The sequence below is a fragment of the Cantharellus anzutake genome (assembly GCF_015039405.1).
Source record: "Cantharellus anzutake strain C23 chromosome Unknown EI90scaffold_41, whole genome shotgun sequence".
Taxonomy (NCBI): Eukaryota; Fungi; Basidiomycota; class Agaricomycetes; order Cantharellales; family Hydnaceae; genus Cantharellus; species Cantharellus anzutake.
Window position 1 is genome coordinate 264,751 of NW_024066991.1, and position 19,806 is coordinate 284,556.

General features: G+C 49.2%; 3 protein-coding genes across 3 annotated transcripts; 2 read left to right on the forward strand and 1 right to left on the reverse strand.

Moving 5' to 3' along the window:
* Positions 1–11,138: 11,138 nt before the first annotated feature.
* EI90DRAFT_3067542 (uncharacterized protein) lies at positions 11,139–12,169 on the reverse strand. Its single transcript, XM_039061027.1, has 5 exons — positions 11,778–12,169; positions 11,608–11,708; positions 11,444–11,540; positions 11,265–11,370; positions 11,139–11,196 (listed from the first exon to the last, which is right to left on the reverse strand). The coding sequence occupies exons 1-5, from the start codon at positions 12,026–12,028 to the stop codon at positions 11,152–11,154; spliced, it is 600 nt and encodes a 199-aa protein (XP_038913495.1). The 5' UTR covers positions 12,029–12,169; the 3' UTR covers positions 11,139–11,151.
* Positions 12,170–12,611: 442 nt separating this feature from the next.
* Positions 12,612–14,817, forward strand: EI90DRAFT_3127059 (uncharacterized protein; the record flags this gene model as incomplete). The annotated part of the gene is made up of 7 exons (XM_039063980.1): positions 12,612–12,793; positions 12,882–13,175; positions 13,272–13,750; positions 13,822–14,024; positions 14,130–14,205; positions 14,308–14,594; positions 14,680–14,817. The coding sequence occupies 7 exons, from the start codon at positions 12,612–12,614 to the stop codon at positions 14,815–14,817; spliced, it is 1,659 nt and encodes a 552-aa protein (XP_038913496.1).
* A 3,388-nt stretch (positions 14,818–18,205) lies between these two features.
* On the forward strand, positions 18,206–19,320 carry EI90DRAFT_3067557 (uncharacterized protein). The gene is made up of 5 exons (XM_039061028.1): positions 18,206–18,655; positions 18,725–18,825; positions 18,906–19,002; positions 19,084–19,189; positions 19,261–19,320. Exons 1-5 carry the CDS (start codon positions 18,405–18,407, stop codon positions 19,303–19,305), a joined length of 600 nt encoding a protein of 199 aa, XP_038913497.1. The 5' UTR covers positions 18,206–18,404; the 3' UTR covers positions 19,306–19,320.
* Positions 19,321–19,806: the final 486 nt, after the last annotated feature.

Genomic DNA, 19,806 nt, shown 5'->3' on the forward strand with positions numbered 1-19,806 from the left:
CCACAGGGTGGCAGGATAGTCGGTGCCCCACCCCTTGATGTGCTAGTCCCCATGTGGGGTCGTGCCTCATGAGGCCCGGATCTGTATCCCCTCCCCCTGACCTGGGAGGCCCCTGTCATGATGGGTTTGGCAGCGAGGTCTGCCAGTGCACGTGCCTCTCTGAGCTCATGTTTCAGTAATTCAATCTCCCTTTTTTGGAGATCAACTTCTCTCTCTGTGTCTTTCAGAGAGTCGAAGATGCCCTCAGCATCTCTTCGTGCTCTGTTGTATTTGTGCCTCCAGTGGGCACAATGGTTGCAGGCATCTTCTGATGCCCTCGAGTTATCAGACCATGCCCATTTGGACGGTCTGGACGAGGAGCCACTGTCGCTCCCTCGTCTCCCTCCTACGAGGGACTTCATTTCTTTCAGCTCCTCACGGAGCTGACCTGTCTGAGCAGCTACCGCTGACACGATGGCTGATTCCCAGCCTGCATTTGGCTGGGGTGTTGTTGGACCTGGGCCGAATTGGCCGATCCAGGGGTTAATCTGGCCAGGGAAGTTCCCTGGGGAGTATGCCTGGGGCTGCAGCAGCAAATGCTGCCCCTGGAATGGCGCTTGTTGCGCCATCGGTGCAGTTTGCACTGCATATGGTTGGAAGCCCCTCTGAGGAGGCTGAGGGTATGCAGTGCCTGTTAGCAACATGGATGGTTGTTGGTTCATGGCACTCATTTGTGCTGCGTGCATTGTGTAGTCCATGGCGCTTATCTGCACCTGGTGTTGTTGTTGTTCCGGGGAGCCTTGCTCCCCAGGTTGTCGTATTTCGATATCCGGTGGCTTATTTGGATCGAACCGAGGGTTGCCTCCCCCAGAGAACGACGTTTCATCGTTATGTTTCTCGTGGTGGTGGGAGGGGTTTTCGTTCTTGCATGCATGGGATTTGCCGCAGTTGTGTGTTCTTTTGCATGTGAGCCTGTGGTTCATGTGGTCTAGGCGAGTTACTTGCCTAGCCCATGTGATCTCTAGTACATGGTGTGGCTGTCCAGGTGAGTTACTCGCCCAGAACTTTCCCATGCTCTTGGCTGTGGGCCATCATCCCTCGGCTTTACTTCCTCCACCTCCATTTTTGGGGGTGTAGTGATGCCGAGAGTTCCCTGTCTTCTTTGATAGGGAGTTTTTCTGGTTCCCTTACATTTTGTAAGGTGAGGTACTCGTCCAGGTGGACAAGGTCATTGCAATTTCCTAGGGGTTCCCATGTGGTGTCCCCTAGTTCCCATTTGACCTTAAACCAGAGTTCGTTGTGAACCCATGCATGGTTTAGGATTTCGCAAACTACTGCTTCACGATCAGGGTCTTCCCCAAAATCGTAGAATATGTTTACTTCCCTATTTGGGAAGATTTCCTGGTCATTCGGCTCGTGAGGTATGAGCCGGGATACGTGGAATCTTGGGTGGATTCTGCATTGTTCAAGTTGTGGTGGCAACTTGAGGACGTAGTTTGATGTCTCTGGAAATGTTTCCAGAATTTCGTAAGGCCCTATGTATAAGGGCTTTAGTTTTCCTGCCCTCCCTTTGGGTAGGTTCAGCTTATCCATGGATAAGTATGCAAGCTCGCCTTTTCTCAAAGGCGGGTCCAGGCATCTTTTCTTATTCGCCTGGATTGTTTGAGCAGTGCGATTGTGTATTATCACGCCGTGTGCTGCCATGAGGTTTTCCTTCACTTTTTGGGCAAAGTCATTTACTCCTGGGTAGTCCGAGAGTGGTGCTGTTAGGCACATCTTTGGCATATGGCCGTAGATTAATTCGAACGGGGCAAATCCTGTCTATGTGTTCAAGCTCGCATTGATCACGAATTCTGCCATCGACAGTTTCGCTGCCCAGTCGCATTGATCTGGTCTAACCATCACGCGTAGTATTTGTACTACTTTTTGTATCATTCTTTCCGCTTGGCCGTCGCCTTGCGGGTGGAATGCAGTTGTGAATTTCAACTGCACACCGAGTACCCGGCGCAATTTGCGCCAAAATTTTGACGTGAATTTTGAGTCTCGGTCTGATATGATCAAGTGTGGTAGACCGTGGAGTCTTACAACTTCACGAAGAAATACGAATGCTAGTTCTAGTGCATTTGTTGTTGTCTTTATTGGAATTAGGTGGATGTTGGACATCAACCTACAAATGATTACCCAGAGGTAATCATATCCCAAGCTTGTTGGGAATGGACCTGTGAAGTCCATGGCTATTGACGACCATGGTGTCTCCAGGGTCGGGAGTGGGTGAAGCATTCCGGGATTTCTCCTGGTGCTTTTCTTTGTCGTTTGACAAGTTCCACAAGACCTACAGAACTTGTGGGTATCCTTCCTCATCGACTTCCACCAGAAGTGTCGATGGAGGGTTTCCACTGTTTTCTTGGATCCTAGGTGTCCAAGTGTTTCGTGGATGTTCTCAAGGATTATTCCTCAAATGGACTTCCTTTCGTAGTTCCCTTTCGGGGCTACTATTTGGGTCGTTCCTCCTTCTCCAAGTTGGGTTATCAGCCCATCTTTTACAGAGAAGTTTTTGAAATTTCCTGGGTTCTCTAGGATTTCCCAGTGGATCTGGCTTTTTGAGTATCCAGATTTTATTGCCTCAATGAGGTCTTTCTCTTCGAATTGTTTTCGAAGGTTCTCTTCTGGAATTATGATTTCTTCCAGATTTTGGGCGCTCCCCCCTAGAGCTTCCTCTAGGGTATTTCTTGCACATATCGCTGCGAGTCTCTTTCTCTCTGAGTTTTTACTCAGGGTACTGCTTAGTAGCAGTTCTTCCTATTCCTCAATTCTGTCGGGGATAATGTCTTCTGCATTTTTGTCCAGGTGGATGTCCGCCAACACATAGTCGTCGAAATGCAGATCCTCGTCCATTGACGAGTCATAGTATCGTGAGAGTGCATCTGCCACTTTGTTCTTGTGGCCTTCCACATATTTTATTTCGCAATTGAAGCTTGTGAAAAAGGCTTGCTATCTCAGGTGTCTACCTGAGTTGTGGTTTTTCGCTTTGAAATATTCCAAAGCTTTGTGGTCCGTGATTACTGTGAATTCATGGCCTCCCATGAGGTCGTCTTGCCATCTCATGAGTGCTTCGAGGACGCCCAGTGCCTCGAGCTCATAGGCAAAGTACCTATGTTGTGTGTTGGTGAACTTTTTGGACATGAATGCGGCCAGGTGGCAAGTTTGCCACCTTTCGCCTTGTCCAATTAATGCACCCATGCCCGCTGGGCATGCATCTGTTATGACCCAGACATGGAGTTTGGTCCTCTCTTCTTCTGAGGCTTTCTGGTGGGTTCCACTGGATGGGCTTCAGGATCGGAGCCCTGCATGCTAGACATTTGATCTCGTCGAAGCATTTCTGGTGGAGTGGTGTCCACCTGAATGTCTGCTTGTTTGAGCAGATTGTTTGCAGTGGTCCTGTGTAACCGCTGATGTTTGGCATGAATATCGATAGATATTCTACCATTCCCAGGAATCTTAGGACTCCTGTGTGGTCTACTGGCTCTCGCCAGTTGTGGATTTTTTCCATTTTATCCGCTTGAGTGTAGATGCCCTGTTCGTCCACATGGCTTCCTAGAATGTCTAGGATTGGGGCAAATGGCTGGAATTTTTTCCGGCTTATGTAGAATTTCGCCCCTTTTAGGTGAGTGAACAACCACAATAGTGCTTTATTGTGGTTTTCCACCGAGCTTGTGCTGGTGAATATATTGTTGAACCAGACATGTAGGCGTCTGCCTACTTCTCCTCATAGTTCCCAGGTCAGTGCGTGCTGGAAGGTGCAGGGAGCGTTGCAGTCTCCTTGCTGCATCGTGTTCGAGTTGTACATCCCATGGGGTGTAGAGAATGTCGTCCTATGGACGTCGTCTGGGTCCACGCGTATTTGTTTGTATGTGTCCGACATATCGATCTTGGATCGGTATGTTGCTCTGGTGACTGATTCTTGGATCAGTCACATGTCTGGCATTGGTGTGACATCAAGGATCGTGTTTGAGTTACGATTCCTCGCGTCTATTACCATGCACAAAGATCCATCTGCTTTGCGGATGCACAGTAGCAGGCATGCTCGCTCGCTGTTCACAGGATACCACCATCCTGCTTTTACATAGCGATCTATTTTGGTCACTAGTGCTTCCTGCAGTGCTGCAGGACATCTCGGGGTGTTTTCCTGAAATTTCTTGTTCGGATCCTTCAACAGATTCGATGGTTCACCTCCCTCAAGGGAGGCATTTCTAATGGCGCTGGTGCCATTACGGTTTCGAATTTTTCTCTCCACCACTCCCTGAGTGTTTTGAACTCGGGGTTGTTCATGGAGAGACCTTCCAGGTGTGGTACATCTGGAAGTTCTAGTCCTTCCAGACTAGGATTGGGCCAACCTTCAGGGTATTTTCTTTTGATTACCCTGAGGTGTGTTTCAATCCTGCCTCCCTGTCAGGGGGGCTTCTTTTTGGTTGTTCTCGAGCTCTTGCTCGAGTTTTCCATCTGTGTGATCTCGTCACACGGTCTTCACTTATTCCAAGGGTGTCTATGTTGCCCTTGTTCACCATTCTCACTTTGTGGGACCAGAAGTCTAAGCTTACTGTCATATCCATACAATCCCAACCTCTGCTCCGGGCTCCCGGAACTCCGAACTCCGACTTCCGGAGCCCTACTTCCCTTCCGTCACCTTCTCCTTGCCGACTCCCAAGAGGTTATCCCACCTCCGGCTTGGGCACCACCTTTGGTCCGACTCCGGAACATTCCGGGTCCGACCCCAACCTCGACACCTTCCAGATGAGTACGCAACACCTATGCTCCCGACTCCGGACCTCCGCTCCGGAATCCCGTTTGCGTCTCTGTCTCCGGAACCTCCGGTCTTAGCTCCGACCTCGGACTTTGACCCCACCTCTGCTTATACCCATTGTATTGGTTAGCTCATTCCATTTAATTATGTTTGCCAATATTCCGGAGTTTAACCTCCGAGTTCGGACTTTCCGGACTTACTCCGGACCTTGCAACTATTGCATTGTCCATTTCAATTCCGCTATTCTCCCTCATTCCTATTTGGGCTGCTGCTTCCTTTCTATTCAGTCAGCTAGCCATTCCCCACTCCCAACCTCCTTCCTTCCTCCTTGGGCCCTGGCCCTTCATTCCTCCTTTGGGAAACACCATTGAGTCAAACACTTGACCCTCGGTGTTGTTCCTCTTTCCATCTCCCTTTGTCTCCTTTCGTCCTACCCTTGTTCCTTTTGATTCCGGACCCCTCCTTATATACAATGTACCTAGTAACTTGTAACCTCAGTCCGAAATCAACTTGAATTCCCCCCAAGAGACTTTCCCTCTGCTAGATCCGAAATTAGGGACCCCTAGGACAACCAGCAATGGCACAGCGCTCCGCATGAGTCGCTGAGGCCAAGGTCCTTCCATGATAAGTCTCCGATTCCATTCCGGAGTCGTCCGAATCCCCGCATTCTAACACTTACCTGGTTTTTGTTTAACCAGGGGGCACCGAAGATGGCGTCGTATCTGTCGATGTTGATTACATCAAAGTAGTGTTTTTCTACATGGCCATTGATCTCAACGTCCACGTTTGTTCTGAACAGGATCTGTGATCTTGTTCCTTTTGTCCCCATTTGAAGGATGACTGGGTTCTCCAATTGGAGAATTGGGATGTGGACCGCGTGGACAAAGTCCAGCGATAAAGCATCCGTTTTGGCTCCACTATCGAATAGCGCATAGGCTTTTATGCCTGCTATTTTTATGTGAGCCGTTAGCGTTCTCTTCGTTGAGAGCGGTCTGTTTGCGGGGTATTTTCCTGCATCTTTTGAGATGCGGAATTTCGCATCAAACAAGGGGGACTGGGTTTCGATGGACTTTTGGTCCTTCTTCCCTTTGTCCTTGTTTCCCTTGGGTACTTTGGTGTATTTCCCCAAGGCGTCTTTTCTTGGTGCTTCCACCAAGGCTTCGGCGACTTTTTCGTCTGCCATGTTTTCTAGCTGGCATGCTACAGCCAGTTTGATTTTGTAATTTATGTCGTCATGGTCAACGACTGACATTGGGCCCATCCTTATGGTCCCAACGTTGACTTCCTCACCCTCTGAGTCAGGTGAGTATTGAGGTCCTTCATATGGGTCCTCTACTTCGAAGCTTGATGCTTTGGAGTTACCAGAGTTGTTCTCTGGTTTCTCATCTGATGAGCCTTTCAACTCTTCATCTGTTGAGGTCGCGATCTCCATGGCAGCTATGTGCCTTGGTTTTTCATCGCCCATTACATTGTGTCTTGGGCAATCTTTTGTTTGCCCTATTTTGCCGCATTTGCCGCAAATTGGAACTGACTTTTGGTCGGTTTTCCTTGAGTTTTTTGAGGATGTAACCTCTTTCCATCTGGGTTTCAGCTCTTCAGCCTTCTTTCCTGATGGGAGGGCTCTACCGGGGCTCATGTTTGCCATGGTAGTTGTTCGGGTATAGTAACCTGATTTGTAGGCTGAAGACATCTTCAGCCCGTCGATTATCTCGTCTACACAAAATATTGCTTTTAACATCTCCTCGTTTGAGGAGAAGTCTGCTCTGATTCTATCATGAGCAATCATTTCCCTCTTCCATTCGAGGGGAATGTAGTTTAGGAACCTGGCGTTGAAGGACACCTGGTCTGGCGGTGTCACCATCTGGGACGCTGCTTTGGACAGTTCTAGGTAGAACTGTTTTAGGCCTTTTTCCACTTCGTATTTGACGTTGCAGTACTTCTTTGTCACGTTCAGCGCGGCAGAGGCTTTAATGAAAGTTCTCATTAATATGTTGAGAACTTCGAGGAACATGCCCTCGTCTCCTCTGAGGAGAGTTTCGTCTCGGAGTCTAATTCCGAGGTCGAATGCGGGCCCCCCTAATCCACGAATCAAGCAGTCCAGGTGGACTTCGTCAAATTGGGGACCTTTGCATCCTCATGAGGCGAGGAATCCCAGTAGTTCTGTGAACCACTGCCAGAACGATTCCATGTCGTTCTCCCCTGACCATTTCTTGTCAGGAAATGCCGGCCCATTCTTTAGGGCTTCAGGCTTCACTCCTTCTGGGTAGGGAGTGAGTATTCTCACTTCGGCCATTCTTATGGCCTTTTCGTACCATTTCTCCAGGTACTCTTCTTGCTCCCCTGCCTTTGCAGGGTCGCTATCCAATGGAGATCTCTCCTTTGGGGGGGTTTTTGCTGGGGGAAATCTTCCTTGCAGCGTTTCTTTGGTTTCAGGCGAATTCGCCTGAAGTTGTATTTGTATTCTCTCATTGTTTTGAGAGGGTGTGATTGAGTTACCTCTCTGTTCAAGAGGTTCGTCATAAGTGGACGTTTGGCCGAACCTTTGGTATGTGCCAATTCTCCTCCTAATCTCTGAACGATGCCTTCTTTCGGCATCGTCTTCTCCTATCCTTGGGAGAAGGATCTCCTTAGCGTCTCTGTCGAGTTGCTGATGATATTCCAGTGTGCTTTCACTGGTGGTTCTTTTCGTGAATTTTTCACAAGTTCTATTTATGTCCTGGACCGTGGTCCAGGGGTGTTTATTTGTTTCCTCACTCTTTTGTGAGAAATTTATTTCCTTCAGCAAGTTTGTCTGTTCGCTGATTTTTTCAGTCAACGCATCGATTGCGTTGGCCATTCTTTCTAGAGTTATCTCTAGACGAGCTGTACTATTATGGTTCATTTCCTCGATCTTTTTTTGGATCAAGTTTATCACGTTTATTATGCGCGATTCCTGGTTTTCCAGGAGGAAGTTTGGTTGGGCAAGCAGAGACTCTCCCCAGTTGACATTTCCGCTTCTGGGGGTTCCAGAATGGGTTCTTGGAGTGAACACTCCACGCTCGCTGTCACGACCATGCATCCCGGCCCGTTAGCCGCCCGTCCCGATGCTGCCCGAGCCTATTCCCGCTGTGCGAGCGCGAGCGCGAGCCCCGACCTCAGCCCTATCCTCCCTGAGGGCCCCCTGCTCACTCCCCCACTTGCCCCTAGGCTCCCCTACACTTGGCCGACTCCCCCACAGCCACACCGACCTCCCTGCCCCGAGTCCACCTCCGGTACCGACCTAGCGTGACTCCGCGACATCGCCTACTCCGCTATGATACCATCGCCGCTATCGCGGCCCTACACCCCTTCGTTTATTTATCTGTTATTGTTTGTTTTGACCCTCGGTCATTGCCGGCCGCGGTGCGGCCAACCCCGCTCTTTGTCCCTATTTGCTTCCGGACCCTTCGGCCTTCGGCCCGGGTCCGCTTCTATTCATTCTATCTTCATATATATATCCTGTATACTACATTATAGTACCTCAGCTCTAATATCGATGTGACCACGACCCCTAAGTCCTGACCCCAACAAGGCAACCCCAGTAAGTCCAAAATGAGGGCCAAGAGACAGCTAGGGGGCACAGCACTCCCTTTAGAGTTGCTGAGGCCAAATGCCCTACCCTCGGGCCTTGTCTACGGCATCACGGCCATCGCGGCCAATAGCGGCCCGCATCGGCGACCTTCGGTGCCGACTCCGGATCAGTGTCTAACACTCGCTTTGTTTAGGCGAGGCCATTGTGGAGGGTGCTTCCCTTTCATAGAGGGGTCTGTTCGCTGGTTTTTCCTTACTTTTACGTAAGGCTTCCTCAGCGAACTCCCTCATTTCAGTTTGCCTCCTCTTCATTATCTCGGAGACCTCCTCCGAGGTTGGCAACCTTGCCTTGTCTGGCATGGTGTGTGGGAGTGTAAACAGCGGAAGTTCTTTTGGAGCTTCCGCACTCTGGGAGATCCTGCTCTCAGGGCGTATCTTTGCACCTTCTCGGGCTTTCAGCCTGAGAAGAAGTTGGTCTTCACTTTCTGTCCTCCATTCAGATGGAACCTGGAACAAGTCCAGTAGTTTTTCGGATAGCCGATGCAGGGGCTCTTCCCTTTGTTTCCCTTTGTCTGCCTTTGGGGCTTGACTTGGGGACATGAGGGGGGACTCCAAGGGATAGTGGGGCCCTGGTGTTTCCTGTGACTCTATCCGATCAGCTTTTTGGGCTGATTGTTTGGCACTTACACGTTTTTCACACAAGTCGATCACCTCGTGAGGAGGTGAGGGATCTTCCCCAGCTTGGGTTAGATCAGTATGTCGTGGAGTTCTGGGGGTTGTCAGGGGACGACTCCCGGGTCCCCATGACCCTCCCCTATGGTCCACAGCCTGTAGTGTAACCAGCCCTGTCCAGGGCACAACTCTACTGTGGGTAAGGAGATGAGAAGGAAGCTAACTTCTCATCTTCCCACAGTGGCCACAATATCAGCAAAACTTCCGGGGATACCCGGAAGTCACATGAAGGGGTAGAAACCGGGTCCGGAGCATGCAGTGTGTGGAGCGTGCATGCATGCGGGAAGCGCGGCGGGTGGAAGCAGGTCCGGGTCCGGGCTAGTCAGGGTGTGTGCCCTGACACCTTCTCATCTCCTTACCCACAGTAGGCAAGTGTACCTTACCTACTGCTTTATCTATTCATCTCCTTACCCACAGTAGTTGTTGCCCTGGATAGGGCTGTTCATAGGTCAGGCTGTGGACCATAGGGGAGGGTCATGGGGACCCGGGAGTCGTCCCCTGACATCCTCGTTGTCGTCTGACGACAGCTTTTGGTTTGAATCTCCCATCATGGGAGATTGCGGTTTCTTAATAAACCGCTCGTTTCTTTTTAGTGTCGCTGCAGATGCGACTTTGCCCTTGCAGGTGTGTTTAGGCGCCATAGGCACTACTGAGTCAGATGTTAAGATTATGTAGTTGTTGTGGGTTGTGTTGTAAAACACACCTCATACACTTAAAAAAGTGTGAGGTCTTTGGGTAGCTCAGCACACAAAGCCGTAAGTGATACAAGTATGTGTATTTTACGGTGGTGTGTAAGCAGTTACCCAGAGGTTCCTGCTTACCCACGTGACTATATGTATCTAATTTACATATGACTTGGGGTTCAGGGCTGTTGCCCTGACACCGGGACCAGAGAAGTTGCCAAGGGAATACAATATTTGGTTGTTCCATTTGAGGTTGGCAGCCAAGTCTTGAGCAAAAGTCAAGTTAGCTACGACTGCCTCCTTCATACAGCCGAGAGGGGGTGCTGCTCAAATCGGCCACTTCACTTCCCCATGCTAGTTTTCTTGGCGCAGCGGATACATATCTTAGTATGATATCATGTCAGTTAGTTAGAAATACAGCTGGAGTCAAGACTTGCCTTAGTACGATATCCAGCCAGAACAATAGGCGGTACAGGATATAGCAGACAACATGAAGTTAGGGCAGAAGAAGAACAAGCATCCCGCCACCAGTGCAGGTAACAGTTGCACTTTGCATGACTTGGTACGCCACGTCGGCAATAGGGTGCCTGGTAGCGCACCTTTGTCACCGCATTACATCGGGTTGCCACATCAACAGGCACTGCGATACCGGTTTGCACGTCATCCTTGTGTAATATCAAGTTCAACCCCTGGTTCAGCGACTTCCTGATTATCCTAAGATTTCGCGAGTCTCTCAACCACCTGAACTCAATCGCCAGCCTCCGCCAATGTTAAGATCCCTCACAGGCACACGGCTTGTGCCCTGACAGCATCTAACGGTTTTAGCTCCTTTCGTTACACATACATGGCATGTCACTCCAAAAGATCAAGAGGTACACAGTAATGTGTTCGGCCAATAATTTTAGGAGCCACTACACCCCTGCCACGATACTCCAAAGCATCAAGAGGCACTCTCCATGCATCCGACCAACAATTCTCGGAGCCAGCACCTGTATCACCCAACCCCCCCCCCCCCTTTGGAAACGGTGTAGGAATCCTTCCGAACCCACCCAATCCTATGCTTTCCTTTCACTACTTTGTACATAATTTTGATCCATGCCCTTGGCACCCTAATCGGGCAGCCTCCACGTTATATATCTAGAACTCACACACACTGGTTACGGCTCAAGCCCCAGAGCTTGAGCTATCGGTTAGAAGATGAGCTGGTTATTGCAAAGCGGAGGCCTGTGTTGGCTCGCTGCGCCGTAATTTACAAGGGGAATAACGCAGTCAATCACGGAGAAATTCACGGACGTTGCTAGGTGAATATCGTTCAGTGAATGTAATGTCTGATGCACAAGAAAAAAAAAACGACAAATTGTCGCAGGGGGGGGGAAAGCTAGAAGGGTTTGCTCAGTCACCCCTCAGTCACATATCATCATCATCATTCACGCGTGTGCGCCTAGGCGGTCCCTATACAGAGAAAGAGTTTTCCATGAGCAGGGGGGGGTCGGTTTTAGGATCCGGATCCAAAAACTCACCAACGCCCATACAGGAGATGACACAGAGGTATCGGAGAGACTACCAGGAGCCCACAATGGCTGGTTATTGAATTTGAGACTATCGGCAGAGTCTGTCTCGACGTTTCTGAATATTCGGGTTCAGTGAGTGAACTAGGGGGGGGGGGGCAAAAACCGGCCAGGAAGATTGGGTGACTAACATAATGATATTGGCGGCACCACCAATTTTTCCGAAGCCTCGCAGTTCCACGAAACCGAACCTTTTATCACTCACGAACTCTAAGACTTGTCGGATATCTAATGGATTTTACGTCTTAGGTTCATTGGGAGCTTAGGATACGAAAAAAAATTGAGTATGACTCACCTAGATGGAATAATCCTTCATCATCAGTGTACCCTTGTTCCCCTCCGATGTCAGGAAGGACTTTGGCACGCACCGATCCATCCGGATTCGTCCAATTTCCTCTAATTGGGCCAAGACAATTCAGCAAGTCTAGCACATCGGTAAGGTGTTTTCGCTATCCTAAGACATACCCGAGTAATTTGACGTTGACTCTCTTCCCTACAGTAACGTCGGCAGCATGGCGTTGATCCAACTCGTACTCGAAGACCACGTGGCCCCAATGTTCGAGCCGGGGGATTGGAACCAAAGGATCCGAGTCATATAGGATGCTGGTCAGAGGAGAGAGTGGCAAAACTGGAGTTTGGCCAAGCTCCAATGGCGTGGGGGTGGCGGAGATGACACCGATATAGGCAAGAACGTGTATGATTGCGGAGAAGACCATACTTGAGAGAGTGGAAGAACTTCTGGTGGACACATCTCGATCTCGAACGCTGGCTTAAGTACGTGCAAACGCAAACTATTCTCCGCTCCGGAGCTGGCGAACCCTTCAAAAGAATAACTGCACTCCTTTCGCTCCGAAGCTGTTACGGCGTTTAGTTACTTAAGCTTGTATTTGCAAAATTAAATTCCCAGGAACAGCCAATGTTCCTTTGATTGGCTCCAAGCTGTGTTGAAGGGTCCAAGACGATATTCTTGTCACGTCCATGCCAAAGCCCCGACCCTTCGGGCGAAATCTGGGGGATTCCACTGTAGAACCCCATTGCAGATCGCTCACACGAGATGGATTCCGCAGGAGATGCCAAAAGTGTGCTTATCTTTGCATGGATTCACGACGTATAAGGTAGATGAGCCAGCCAGGGGGTGCTGCCCCGCTGTCGGACAAGCGAATGAATCACTCACCATTTTTATACAAGTGTATACAAGTATGGAATCTATCTCGCGCAGACCAGGTTCCGATGCCCCCTGCACACCCTGCAGATACAAATAGAACCCCCTTCCTTCTCTCTGTTCCTCCTCTCACCACAATGGCTTGGACTGAAACGTTTATTTGGGTGGCCATCTTGTCTTATGGATGGTACAAGTTGTCGTGGAACCTTCTTCGACGTTACTTTATCAGTAACAACACGGCGCTTGATGACATTGAGCTGTTAGGCAAAGCTCCACCTGCCCAGAAGATTCCAGGAACCGTCGTTATCGCTGGAGGCAGGTGAGTGAGGGCCCCCCCAAACAGCCACTCTTCTCTCTACACACGCACACACCCAACGTCTCTGAGCACAACACCATTTTATTATTAGTTTCTCCGGATACGTTTCCGCAAGGATTTTAGCCGATTACTTTCAAACAATCATTCTGATCGACCCTGAAAGTGGTGTAGTGGCCAATGGAAGAGTTCCACAACGTCCTCTCTTTCATCTCCTCTTAGCCATCTCTCTCAAAATCCTTCGTAAACTTTACCCAAGCTTTGATAATGAAGCGCCAAAGGACGATGTTTACACTTTTCCTGGTGTGAGACATTGGTGGATCGGTAGGAATTACTTTGGGGACTTTAAATTAAAAAGGCCTGAACAGATTGGTGGCTCGAGAATCTCGTAAGTTTGTTCATTATGCTCATCGTATTTTTTTCCCTCCTTCTGTTTCCTGCCAAAACTGAGACGACTGTCGTCGGCATTACGTTCTCTTTCCAGCATTGAACGTCTCTGTCGACGCTTGTCCATTGCATACTGCGGCAAACGTCTTCAAGTCATTCAAGGAACCGTCACCGGCCTCAAAGCTTCACCCGACAAAACAACCATCCAATCGGTTTCTTACCGTTCTGCCTCCCCCTCCTCAGAAGCACCCACCACCACCACCGCGACTTCCAATACCATACCATGCGTACTCTTCGTCGATTGCGCAGGCCCATCTACTATCGGTTCCAAATTATTACCAGCCGCTAGCGAGAAATGGGGTCCTTACACCCGTACTTCGTACAATCCCAATGCGAAACACTATGCTGCGTCTTTTCTTCTTACTCCCGAAACGCAAGAAAAGGTATCGAGGGCGTTGCCCAAAGATGATCGATCTTTTGGGAGGTGGGATAAGTGCGCTGTCATCTGTGCTTTTTCCCCAACGCTCGACACGAGTCCAGAGCTTTTCTCTTATCAGCGAATCGAAGGGAACAGATGTGAGCCCCCTCCCCCCGCCCCAGCCAGGCTTACTTAGTACATTGGCTTACTATGCTTCTTTTTGCGGCAGTGCTTATTGGGTACTCTGGGTGGAACGTTGACAGATGCCCTAAGACCTTGGCTCAGTACATCGAAACAACGAGACAATTGCACAACAAGAATACCTCAAAGGAGCGCCACCATCAAGATGAATGGCTTTTCGACGTATTACGACTCCTTGGAGAAGATGCTGACATCCTCGACGAACCTATCCAGTGGAATGGTCACACCATGGTAAGATTTTTAAAAAAAGGAGTTCTTCGCGTCGCGCGTGCGACATTGGAGATAAAATGAACAAGAACCTTACATATGCCTTTTTCTTTTTCTTTTTTTGCTCAGACTTCCTCCTTTTGGATCGATTATGGGTCTAAAACCGTCCCGAACAACTTCATCGCCATTGGTGATTCTGTGATGGGTAAGTTCCTCAAACCCTTACATATATACCCGAACAACATTAAATAAAACTCTCTTGCATGGCTTTTTCATAACACTTGTTAAACATTATTATTACTAAAAGGAGTAAACCCGATTTTCGGGCAGGGCGTAGCCAAACTCTTGTACAACGCAACCGTTCTCAATTCCATCTTACACAAGGCCACGACGACAAAGCGAGTGGTGGAATTGCCCAAACGCTTCTCTCGTTCGTACTTTGAACGTATTCTTCGCATTGACAAGGGCATGTTCGATACGAATCGTACTCTCGATTATGCCTACGAGTCTACCGTTCCTCAGCCTGGAGAGACGTTGGAAGCTGGTAAAGGCTTTAGGAGATATTTTGAGGCGGTATTACATTCTCTTGCTTATGTAAGTGCTTTTCTCTCTCTCTCTCTCTCCTGTGTTATAAGAAACACACTTAACGAATTGGGTCCGGGGTACGTGTTGTCTGTAGGATCCAAGTAGATACGAGGTCTTTGTTCATGTGTTTGGCGGATTCAGTCCCGGTATTGATTTGCTGACTCCTTCGTTTATCTTAAAATCGTTATTTTGGATGTGGTGGTCTCCCCCAAAGGCATCGTCGTCTTCCTAGATTTATAGAAATACCTAGCCCTTGTAGATGTCAATTTTTTTTGCCCGTTTTTCGTTTGTTTGAGCCTTACAGAGGTGTGCATCTAGTTTCCCCCGCACTGTATCTAGTATGGGGAGAGGGGGGGGGAACAGTCTAGGGACGCCAGACTAACCTAGATGATTTAGGTAACATATTCTTACGCTGCACGAATGATGGAATTGACTTTCTGAGCCTCGGAACCGAGAACGCGTCTGATCGGGAACAAGTGTGGAGGGATATCTCGGCTCAAGCCGACAAGTACATGAAGTGGTTAGAGAAGTCGCTGAACCAGGTAAGTTCAATTTACGCGAGTGTGAAGATCCTTTATCCTTAGTTCATAGTGCAAGGAGCCGGCGCTGTTTAGTAATCATTTTGCAATCATTTTGCCTGGGCTACCAAATGGGTGTGGAATAGGCTCGCCGTGCCAGCGGCCGCTTCACTGCAAGCTTCATGCATGATAGGGCCTAGGCTCTGTGCCGTTAATCCTACCACGTCCACTTCCCCACCAGTGATTGTACCTAAACAATCCCAGCTGCGGATGACCGCCCAGGAGAGGCCCGAGAGACGCGATAAATTATGGTCTAATCAGACGGTATGAGCACTTAGTGAAAACGGCCGGAAACCGAGCTGGTCCCGGCCTATGGATTGACGCGCGCGGGCATCGTGCGACCTGTCTTGGTAATATACAAAGAGATACGACGATGCCAAAAGGATTGGTCAACAATGACAAATCGAGAAAACAGATACAAAAACAGATACATAGTATCGGGGTGGTGAAAAAGGGGAGGAGGTGGGTGGACGCAATAAACAGAAGAATAAACGCTAGAAGCAGAAACGAGGCAGCACGAGTGCTGCAGTAAGACTCCGCAAGGAGTAAGCACAAGTGAGATGAACTCACTAGGATGCACAGCGCGACAAAAGATTGAGGGGAAACTTCAATGCAGACAACTTGTCTGAAGCGCACATGTAAGTTTCCGGCCCCGTTGCAACCAAGTGAGGACTTACCAGTCCCGATGGAGCAAACGCGAAGGCAGCGCTGAGGGAGCGGGGAGAAGGGACAACACACGTGAAAATCACGTGAAGACAATAAACGCGAAGACTAGTGAACACCCGCAAGGTCCCATCAGCGCTGCAAAAACGCAGGACCATGCGGCACCATTCAGCGCTAGATACCATCGTGATTAGTCGTGTGAAATAAGGATATTAAACCATGATTAATATCCTTATTTCACATGACTAATCACGATGGTATCTTTAATATCCTTATTTCACACGACTAATCACGATGGTATCTAGCGCTGAATGGTGCCGCATGGTCCTGCGTTTTTGCAGCGCTGATGGGACCTTGCGGGTGTTCACTAGTCCTCGCGTTTATTGTCTTCACGTGATTTTCACGTGTGTTGTCCCTTCTCCCCGCGGGAGTCCCTCAGCGCTGCCTTCGCGTTTGCTCCATCGGGACTGGTGAGTCCCCACTTGGTTGCAACGGGGCCGGAAACTTACATGTGCGCTTCAGACAAGTTGTCTGCATTGAAGTTTCCCCTCAACTTTTTGTCGCGCTGTGCATCCTAGTACTCCTTGCGGAGTCTCACTGCAGCACTTGTGCTGCCTCAGTTCTGCTTCTAGCGTTTACTCTTCTGTTTGTTGCGTCCACCCACCACCTCCCCCCCCCGATACTATGTATCTGTATCTGTTTTCTCGATTTGTCCTTGTTGACCAATCTTTTCCTTTTGGCGGGTCGCACGATGCCCGCGCATAGGCCGGGACCAGCTCGGGTTCCGGCCGTTTACACTAAGTGCTCATACCGTCTGATTGGACCTAGGTTCAAAATCACACCTGGAACGACTTACTGCTGCAGTTATGTCACCACCTTGCTTCTGGAAGTCTTGAGGTCGAACTCGATGGCTTGTCCGATGCAATCCTAAGCGCAATCGAAAGTCACGCACGCCCTGCACTCTCCTTTCCTCGAGGCCCAGGCAGTATTGAATTCGGGAGCGGCGATTGGAACTGGGATCCGTCCTCCAGCGCCTCCTACTTGAGTTTCAGTTGGGTGATCCCAACACTTCCCCCCCGCCCCGCTGTGGCGCGCCTTATATTCGCCGAGGCCACCAGGTCAATCATGACTGAAATGCAAAGAAAGAAGGGGGTGGAATTGGAGGAGGTCACGTAAAACGATCACTGCTCCGATGACTGTTCCGGAGTTCAGGACGGCCTTGCAGTTCGAAAAAGAGGGAGTGCAGCTCTCAGTCGCGTTGAGTATAGTGTCTGAAAGCTTATTGAGCTGCACCCAATCTTGCCAAAAAGAGGGGGGGGTTCAGTGTTACCTCCGACTCGATTAAGGCCAGAGGTGGCAGCACATGGCAGCATAATCCTTCGCTGTCATTCCAGGAATGATCTTGAACGGAGGTCTCGCGATCGTCATCGGGCCTCTCCTCGGAGGTATGATAACGATTGTATGGGAAGAGACGGGTCGTATGGCGAGGGTTAGACCTTTTAAATTTTGTCTGATAGCGGGATATTCTCTTGTCACGGGTTTGTAATAGTGCTTTACCCCCTAATAATCATTCAGTGCTGTGCACACAGCATAACTCCAGTTTGTAGAGCCATTCAACTGCTGCATGAAGATCAACTTTGCGTTCTTCCCGTTGCTGTATATTATTAACGTGTTGTCTGGAGGTTGGAGTCTCATGCAGCTATACTTACTAGGGTTTCTGCCTGTTAACTCCCAAAGCACCTGATTGTCATATTCAAGCATTTCCAAAACCTCCAGCCAATAACAGAACTAGCATGGGTGTAGTATATTTAAAGGCGACCTCGCAAATTTACTTTTTTCGAGATCATTGCGGAATCACCTTCCCAAGGACAAGGATGAGCGTGAATTCGTCTGGGGAATTGAATGTACTTTTACAATTACAAATACCAAACGTACTCAGTTATATCCACAGAGAGTCGATGTCGATGGTTCTACAGTGGAATCAAGAATGTGATTCCCCCAGATTTTGCCCAAAGGATCGTGACAAGAATATCGTCTTGGACCCTTCAACACACAAACTTAAGTAACTAAACTAGAGTGCGGATACGCGGAAGTGCATTGAATGATATGTACAGGGTACATCAGAGGAATCAGCATCGGAAGTTATGTACAATGAAATTAAGTATGGTACACGAGGGGGGGAGAGGGACGCTATGTAGATGCAAGTTATGGTACAAGATGCCATCGTGTTAGGAACGCCAAACTGCCCCCAAACCCATGCAGAAGAACCTCCCTGGTGGGAAGCGGTATTGGTCATGCAGTTCGAACACATGGAACGAATTGGACGCAGAATTACATAATCACACCAACTTGATTGTATTATAAGTACACGTGATGTCAAAGAAGAGTTGAACACGTAAGCACAAGTGGGAGAGTGTGCAGGTATGTAACGCCGCACATAGCTTCGGAGTGAAAGGAATGCAGTTATTCTGAAGGGTTCACCAGCTCCAGAGCGGAGAATAGTTTGCGTTTGCACGGTACTTAAGCCAGCGTTCGAGATCGAGATGTGTCCACCAGAAGTTCCCCCGCTCTCTCAAGTATGGTCTTCTCCGCAATCATACACGTTCTTGCCTATATCGGGGTCATCTCCACCACCCCCACGCCATTGGAGCTTGGCCAAAACCCAGTCTTGCCACTCTCTCCCCTGATCACCATCGTATATGACTCGGATCCTTTGGTTCCAATCCCCCGGCTCGAACATTGGGGCTACGTGACCTTCCAGTACGAGTTGGATCAACTCCATATTGCCGACGTTACCATAGGGCAGAGAGTCAACGTCAAATTACTCGGGTATGTCTTAGGAGAGCGAAAACACCTTACCGATGCGCTAGATTTGCTGAATTGTCTTGGCCCAATTAGAGGAAATTGGACGAATCCGGATGGATCGGTGCGTGCCAAAGTCCTTCCTGACATCGGAGGAGAACAAGGGTACATTGATCCCGATGGGGTATTCCATCTAAGTCAGTCATACTCCTTAATTTTTTTTTTTTTTTTTTCGTATCTTAAACTCCCAATGAACTTAAAATGTGAAATCCATTAGATGTCCGACAAGTCATAGAGTTTGTGAGTGATAAAAGGTTCGGTTTCGTGAAACTGCATGGCTTCGGAAAAGTTGGTGGTGCCGCCAACGTCATCATGTTAGTTCACCCAATCTTCCTGGCCGGTTTTCGTCCCACCCCTAGTTCACTTACTGAAGCTTACAACACCCGAATATTCAGAAACGTCGAGACAGACTCTGCCGATAGTCTCAAATTCAATAACCAGCCATTGTGGGCCCCTGGAACTTTCTCCGCTACCTCCGTGTCAGCTCCTTTATGGGCGTTGGTGAGTTTTTGGGACCGGATCCTAAAACCGACGCGACCCCTGCTCATCGAAAACTCTTTCTCTCCGTATAGGGACCGCCTAGGGGCACACGCGTGAATGATGATGATGATATGTGACTGAGTGATGACTAAGCAAACTCTTCCTGACTTTTTTTTCCTCGCGACAATTTGTTGGCGGCGTCGTTTGTGTTCCTTGTGGATCAGACATTACATTCACTGAACGATATTCGCCTATCAACGTCCGTGAATTTCTCTGTGGTTGACTGTGTTATTCCTTTTGTAAATTGTGGTGCAGCGAGCCAATTTGGGGCCTTCGCTTTGCAAAACCAACTCATCTTCTAACCGATAGCCCGAGGTCTGGCTGGGGCTTGGGCCGTAACTAGTGTGTGCGTGTGTGTGTGTCAGGGCAACCGCATCGCGAATACAATATGTATGTGAGCTGACGGACACGAAGCCGTCGACCATTGTCGCTCCCCAGTAGTTCGGAGTTCCTACCCACGGTCGGGGGACGTATCGTATAAAGTCACCCATGACAATTGCCATGCAGTGGCAACGATCAAGTAACGGCCTCGAAGTTGTACATTAAGCGCACAAAATTTCTGGGGAGATAGGCAGTTC

Coding starts and splice junctions, on each gene's coding strand:
- EI90DRAFT_3067557 (XM_039061028.1), top strand. CDS start 18,405: ATGGTCTTCTCCGCAATCATACACGTTCTTGCCTATATCGGGGTCATC. Junction 18,656..18,724: donor GTCAACGTCAAATTACTCGG/GTATGTCTTAGG, acceptor TGGCCCAATTAG/AGGAAATTGGACGAATCCGG. Junction 18,826..18,905: donor CGATGGGGTATTCCATCTAA/GTCAGTCATACT, acceptor GAAATCCATTAG/ATGTCCGACAAGTCATAGAG.
- EI90DRAFT_3067542 (XM_039061027.1), bottom strand. CDS start 12,028: ATGGTCTTCTCCGCAATCATACACGTTCTTGCCTATATCGGTGTCATC. Junction 11,709..11,777: donor GTCAACGTCAAATTACTCGG/GTATGTCTTAGG, acceptor TGGCCCAATTAG/AGGAAATTGGACGAATCCGG. Junction 11,371..11,443: donor GGTGCCGCCAATATCATTAT/GTTAGTCACCCA, acceptor CCGAATATTCAG/AAACGTCGAGACAGACTCTG.